This window comes from Triticum urartu, chromosome 3 (assembly GCF_003073215.2).
Source record: "Triticum urartu cultivar G1812 chromosome 3, Tu2.1, whole genome shotgun sequence".
NCBI lineage: Eukaryota > Viridiplantae > Streptophyta > Magnoliopsida > Poales > Poaceae > Triticum > Triticum urartu.
Window position 1 is genome coordinate 215,271,593 of NC_053024.1, and position 7,074 is coordinate 215,278,666.

General features: G+C 42.9%; 1 protein-coding gene across 1 annotated transcript; it reads right to left on the minus strand.

Moving 5' to 3' along the window:
- Nucleotides 1-967: 967 nt before the first annotated feature.
- Nucleotides 968-4,886, minus strand: LOC125543655 (SUN domain-containing protein 1-like). Its single transcript, XM_048707080.1, has 2 exons — nucleotides 3,771-4,886; nucleotides 968-1,443 (listed from the first exon to the last, which is right to left on the minus strand). The coding sequence occupies exons 1-2, from the start codon at nucleotides 4,800-4,802 to the stop codon at nucleotides 1,138-1,140; spliced, it is 1,338 nt and encodes a 445-aa protein (XP_048563037.1). The 5' UTR covers nucleotides 4,803-4,886; the 3' UTR covers nucleotides 968-1,137.
- Between the last annotated feature and the right edge of the window lie 2,188 nt (nucleotides 4,887-7,074).

Consider the following 7,074-nt stretch of genomic DNA (forward strand, 5'->3'; position numbering starts at 1 on the left):
CACTAGCTTCATAGCTGATTTGGAGTCAGTTCGGGTGATGAAACCCCCAACCAGCACCAATGCAAGGACTGTGCAACCACTTCCTAGACCTAGTACCCCACCGGTTAGCTACGCGAAGATTCATGTTGATGCTCTTGTACGTTCTAATAGGGGGGGAGCGGCTGCTGCTGTGTGCCGCGATGACCGGGGCGCATTCCTGGGCAGTTCAGCTTTGGTCATCGAAGGAGTGTGCGATCCAGCCACGCTTGAGTCCATTGCATGTCGCGAGGCCTTTGCCCTCGCGGAAGATCTTAATGTTCACCGCTTCATTGTCTCGTCCGATTGCAAGCAAGTCATTGGTGACATCGCAAAAGGAGTTCAAGGTTCCTACTAAGCCATCATTAGTGAAATCAAAGCTAGGGCTGCACACTTTTCTTGTAATTTTATTCACGAAAGTCGTAGAGTCAATATAGAAGCTCATAAGTTAGCAAAGTTTTCTACTTCGTTATCTTTGGGTCGTCATGTGTGGCTTGGCCAGCCCCATGACCAACATTGTATCCCACTCATTGTGGATTTTGAGTAATAAATGGCTTTCCCCTCAAAAAAAAAACCTCTGACGTGCCTTCAGGCACGGTAGAGGATCTGGTTCCGAACCAAGGAGTGCTGTGCCCTGACAACTAAGATGTCACAAAAAAAGGAACTAAGATGCCAAAAAATCCAACCAAGATTTAAGAATATTGAAAGTGATCTCTCTAATTTGCACCAAAATCCCAAGTCTGGATTCGGTAGTGGAACCCGACCTTCTGTTTGGTCGTATGGAAAAGAAAGTATAAATTGGATCAAAGAAAAGGGAAAAAGATAGGCAACTCTCACAGGAGTCGAACAGGGTAGAAGCAATTTTCTTTTGCGTGAACTTGCCCTTTCAAGCTTACCAAGTTCAATCAACAGCCAACACTGATGCACCAAAGAGTTACTGGCCATTCGTGCATGGCAAAAACTGAACATCTGGACTAGATCACTAGAAAATGTGCAGCAAACAATCATTTAACTTTTTACAGAGTGTGCATGACATAATCCTAGACTGAAACTAGCAAACGCCCAGAGAAATGGCCCTAAAGCAAAACAGATACAAAAGAGATGGAAGGATTCTCCATCTCATCAGGGCAGTGGACTAGCGATTACTGGCGTGACAGGCTCATGCCCATGCACCCGGATGCGGTAAATGCACGTCAGCGCGGAGCTTCCATGGTTTGAAGTGAAGTCCAGCCTAACCATGTTGACAACACCGACATCTGGGGCAGTTATATTGAATGTCTGGATATTGTTCTTGGCTAGGTCGTACGTGAACTCGGTCAAGGCGTACATCTCTGCAGCATGGTTTGGAGGGGTCTCGGTATGTGTTCCTTGGTACCATCCGGATAGCCGGCAGTCCTTTGGAGCAGTGGACATGTCATACGCCACATCCTGCATGCCATGCAACATTGTAAGTATAATAGCTTTGAACAGAGTGAAAAAATTCCTTTTTTGCGGGGGAGAGTGAAAATCTTCCAAGACCAAATTACGTATTTAACCTAGGGCAGTGAATTGAACACGTAATAAGTAAGAAATATTTCATCAGTAAAACTCTCAAATGGAACCTGAATATGACTAGTTTGATATTCACAGCTGTGTAATTTGGTAACCGAGTTGCACAGACTTGCAGACTTTAGAGGACATGTGGGAGTCAGATGAAACAGCTAAGATATAAATATATTGACAAAGGTTTCAAAACCAACTATTTTAATTTTCTTTGTGGTTGAAATAGATACTCAATATGTGTGCTCAAACAAATGTATCGAATTTGCAAAAAGAATTTGATATATGGTGCTAATTTCCACCATTTTAATTACAGTTTTTTTTCTTTTTATGTTAAGATAACCAGTATCCCAACACCATCAATTTATCAGCAGGAACTTTGGATTAAGCATGACCATCAAAAGAAAGAAACGGCAAAGCCTTTTTTTACAGTATAATGTGTCTTGCAAGAATATTGTCCCTAATATATATATAAAAGACAAGGGTCAGAAAAAAAAACCAATAAGATCTTTTGGATCAGACAAAGAAATCATGAGACCACAAGTCAAAATGAACAGGGCCAAAATGGAAGCGTATTCCAAGGATAAACATACTAATGTCAGAGTTTATGGTTGCCCAGTTCACTTCAACGAAGACTAACCTGACATATTTTCCCCCAAAATAATTACTGATAGAGTAAATACTGTTAACTATCAAGAATAACCAGGTTTGAAACAATATAAGCCATTTACTATTACATTTCCAATAAGCATCAAAACGCCATAACCTGATACAAGTATGTGCTAAATCAGTACTCCCTCAGTCTGGGTTTACAAGGCCTATTAACTTGTCTCACCATTTTAAACGTGACCGATTTTATGGAAAATAGTAGCAGCGTCTACTACCCAATCAATATCACTAGATCTATGATGAACTATGTTTTTATAAATTTATTTATTGCATACTGTATATATTGATTTTTTTGGATCAACTTAAGTTTGACTAAGAAAAAACAAGGACTTGTAAACCCGAGACAGAAAGAATAACACATTTACTTTCTATTCTTTTAGGCAGGTTGCCTATAGCAGGAAATGACACAACAATTAAGTTATTTGTTACAAGGATAAGAACAAAATGAGACAAGACTACACAACAAAGTTGAGCCTCCAGCCAACAATAAAATAACAGTAAAAAATACTTGAATTCTACTTTAGAAGTTCAAATTTAACAGGAACAAAAGAAAACAGCAGTATCATTGGCTTCAACTAAGATCAATCATATGCAAAATTCAGAAATGGTGAAGTATAATTCACTGGCTCAGAATCGTGATGAGTTTGTTGGAAATATATTAGTATAGTTATTTAATAAAACTAGATGATAGCCCGCACATTGCTGCAGGAATCGGTTGCAATATATTCCAATGCGATTTGGTGGTACATATTATATATTGTATTCCAATACTGTATAGTCGAAAAATATTTATTGAATACAAGTAACATAATATAATGGGAAGCTTTTTCTCCTAAATGTTGAGGTGGCATGTGTGGTGAGGTGAGATGTGTGCATGTTGAGATAAATAATAATGGGCCTTTGATGAGATAATAATGAAAACTTTTTCCCATGCATGTAGAGTGGGCCTTTGATGAGATGGCATGTGCATGTTGAGATAAGTATATGTAACGGGGATTAACTATTTAGGTATATATAGGATGTGGTATTAAGCAAAAACTTAATGTTTGAGAAACAAATCAGAAAGTGCTGCATCAGAAATTCAGAATGTTCTGTGTCAAAAAAAAATAACATTCACAAAGTTTTTAAGAAGAACAATTATTCAGAGAAAATAGAGTGTACTGATAGTACTTATGACTAGACATAAAGGCTTAAGAATGCTAACAACCAAACAGATGTAGTTAGTAATTCGTATAAAATGATCTAGAATTGACCTCCCAACATACCATGATAGTACCCAAATGCTACAAGGGAATATGCATCAAAACCCTTAAGCAAAATCACTCAGCTGCCACAAAAATTTTACACTTTAAGCCTCTTAAGGATCTGTGCCACACGAGTAACGAACATGAACAATTTGCATTCACAAACAGCCGACAAACCATACTCCCTACATTTTGGTCAAACTATCTATTTCATGAATGAGCTTGAAATATATTAGGGCACCGAATAACTAAATGCGAAGTGAACAGAGAATACTATAGTAAATGGGTGTCAGGAAATATTACCTTGGACACATGCTCCAGTGTGATTGCCTCAGGGATTATCCCCTTCCTCAGTTGGATCTCCACAAACCCACTACTCCCCTTCAAGGGAAAGCACTGCCCGGGCTCCCCAAAGCTCGGCTGAAGTATCTTCTGTGACTGGTCACCATTGTCTCCACCACCAAATGGTAATGCAGAAAGAAGACCACCACGTTTCCCAGCATCATATGCCTCCGAGTAGCGGACAACTCTTCCCCCAGCAGACCCCACGGCATAGTCCACCCTGCCAACCCCATCGGCGGCATGCTTCTCTATTTCCCTCATGACGATCTCCCTGGCCAACGCGCGGACCTGATCCAGATCGACCTCGGTGCCAGAGTTGGAGCCTAGGCTCTCCTTGAACTCATCCAGGAATGCTTCAAACTGGTCCTTCCTGAGGAACTCCATCCGCCTGAGCCCGCCCAGCGCGTCGTTCAGCTCGTCGGTCCTGGCGTCCAGCAGGTTGAGCTGTCCCTCGATGGCAAGCCTCTTCTCCTCCAGCAGCGCCGCGAGCTCGCCCCGAGCGGCCCCAACCTCGCCGTCGATCTTGCGGTCCACGGCCTCGAGCTGCACCTTCAGCGCCCCGAAGGCGCGGGCGAGGGAGGCCTCGACGTCGTTGACACGGGCAGTGTAACCCGCGAGCGCAGCGTCGACGGGCTGCGCGAGAGGGGCTGGGTGCGCCCAGCGCCAGGCCTGGTCCCCCAGGTAAAGGAGCACGGCTAGGAGGGCTGCGTTCTTGGCGGCGACGCTTAGCGCGGTCTGCCACCTCGGCCGACCGGAGGACGACAGCCCCCTCTTCCGCCGCGCCTGGGACAGGGGCGCAGCGGCGGCGGCGGCGGCGGCAGCGGTGCGCGACGTCGGGGTGGATGGGTGCGGGCGCTGGTCGAGGAGGAGGACCGGCCGCTTGCGCACCGGGGCGGTGGCGGCGGGGGGGCGGGATGCGACGGGGCTGGGGTCTAGGGCCACCGGGGTGACGGGGCTGGCCACCGCAGCGGCGGAGATGGACGGGGACGCCATGGGTGGGGGGAATCTGGTTCGAGGGGGAGGCGGTTGGGTGGAGTCGACTTTGGGGGGAAATCGGTGGGGAATTCTGGGGAAATTGAATAGGGTGGGGATCGAATCGAATGGAGTGAAGAGAGGGAAAGCAACAGCGTGGCAGGCACGCATACGCTGCTCAGGAAGAAAAGTTGAAACGCCGGTCCTTTGTTCCTGCGGCCACCGACGGGTGGGGACGCAGGCCAGGAACAACACTTTCACATATCCACACGCCTACAACGTCGGCTCGAATCAGTTCCAATGGTTTTGTGAGGAACTGTCCGTCAATTTGTTCGGAAGCAGAGAGGAGGCCGTGGGATGACTTCCCTTCTAACGCCTTTGGTTTGAAGGAATTTTATAGGATTTTTATAAGATAAGATTTTTATATAAAATATTTCTTCAAAACTCTTTGGTTTGTAGGAATGAAATCCTATTTTTATGAAGGAATTCTTCCTATCCTTCATATTTCATAGGAAAATAAACATTAGCCTAGAGTCAATGAAAAAAAAACTTATAGTGTTAATCAAAGGACATCTTCTTTTCTATTCCTATGCATAGGATTTGAGATGTATGTCATCTCATTTTCTAAGACTTTCTTATTCCTATGATCTTTCAATCCTATAAACCAAAGGAGGCCTTGTAATGGGAAGTACTTCCTCCGTTCCAAAATAGATAACTTAACTTTATATTAACTTTAATACAAAATTGATATAAAGTTGGGTCATCTATTTCAGAACCAAGGTAGTATTATATATTAGTATCATGCATGTGATATTAATATATTATACTACCTTCGTAATGTATAGTATCATAAATTAGTATCCTAATTTTTTTTAGGGGAAGTATCTTATTATTGTCTTGTATGTCACAAAGTAGAACTTCTTTCGTTTCTAAATATAAGTCTTTTTAGACATTTCAAATGGACTCTAATATACAGATGTATGTAGACATATTTAAAAGTATAAATTCACTCATTTTTGTTTCGTATGTAGTCACCAGTTGGAATCTCTAAAAAGACTTATATTTGGAAACGGAGGGAGTACAACATTTAATATAATACGGTATCATGATATGATACCACACCCTCTCTTTCCTCATTTAATTGTGTGTCGCATCATTCAAAAAATCTAATTGGCATGTATGATACCGCTTATAATACTCTCATTACGACCAGCATAATAAAGCTCATTTCATTAACTTAAAAAAACTCGTTTCATTGACTCTTTTGTTGGAATTTTTAATTAGAAAAGAATCTACGAGTGTGTTTCCTATACCAGAAAAACAAATGCCGGTGTTGATTTATAATATTGAATATCATGTTGTATGTATTTTTCTTTCTAATGACTCGTTACGCGGCCATTACTGCAGGAATGCCTAGTAGTGGCGGGCGGGAAAAATCCAGTAGTGACGGGCTAGGGGCCCAGGCGCGCTCGCCACTGACCTCTCACCACTGCTATAACGACATCAATGGCGGGCGCATGCCCGCCACTCGTGGAGTACTTTTGGTGGCGGGTGCGCAGGACTGCCCATCAATACTGAGGTTACTACAGTGGCGGGCAGGGAGATGCGCCCACCAGTGCTTACAGTTTAAGCAGTGGCGGCCTTCACGCAGTGCCCGCCGCTGATTGTTGCACCAAGCTAGAATGAAAAACGTTGCTATGGCAGCATATATTATGTTGTCACAGCAACATTAGTTGGTGCGAATAGGGAACGGTTATCGATAAAATGCAAGCAAATCAGAAATAAAACTAGTGATAATAACGAAAATAAAGAACGAGAAGTACATTAAGAATAAACAAGTTACACAAAATACATGCATGGTCATCAAATATAGTGCATGACGCCAAATATGTTTAGTCACGGTTTCAGTTTTGCTCGCTCCAATAAGCTAGGTTAGGCTCTTTTGTTGGTTGGACTCATCTTCTTCGAAATTATTATAGAATAGGCTGAACGGCGAGCGGACCTCTTTGTTTATGACAGTCGCAAACTTAACTTGTAGTTCTTCGAGCAGTAAGCCAGCTTCGGCCAAATTGTTTTGTACTTCTTGACCCCATTTGAGGATTTTTATCATGCTGATTTAACATTTTCGCGACCGTATGAATTTTTCCATGTGAATGCAGGCGTAGAAGTCACAGGTCAGACTAGTCGGCGGTTGTTGCATACAAGATAGAGTGTTCCATCTGGAGGCAATCATTTTTTTTCCACTTCCTTTGTAAAAAAAATTCAACCGTGTGGCCTCCTATAGTACTCCAAT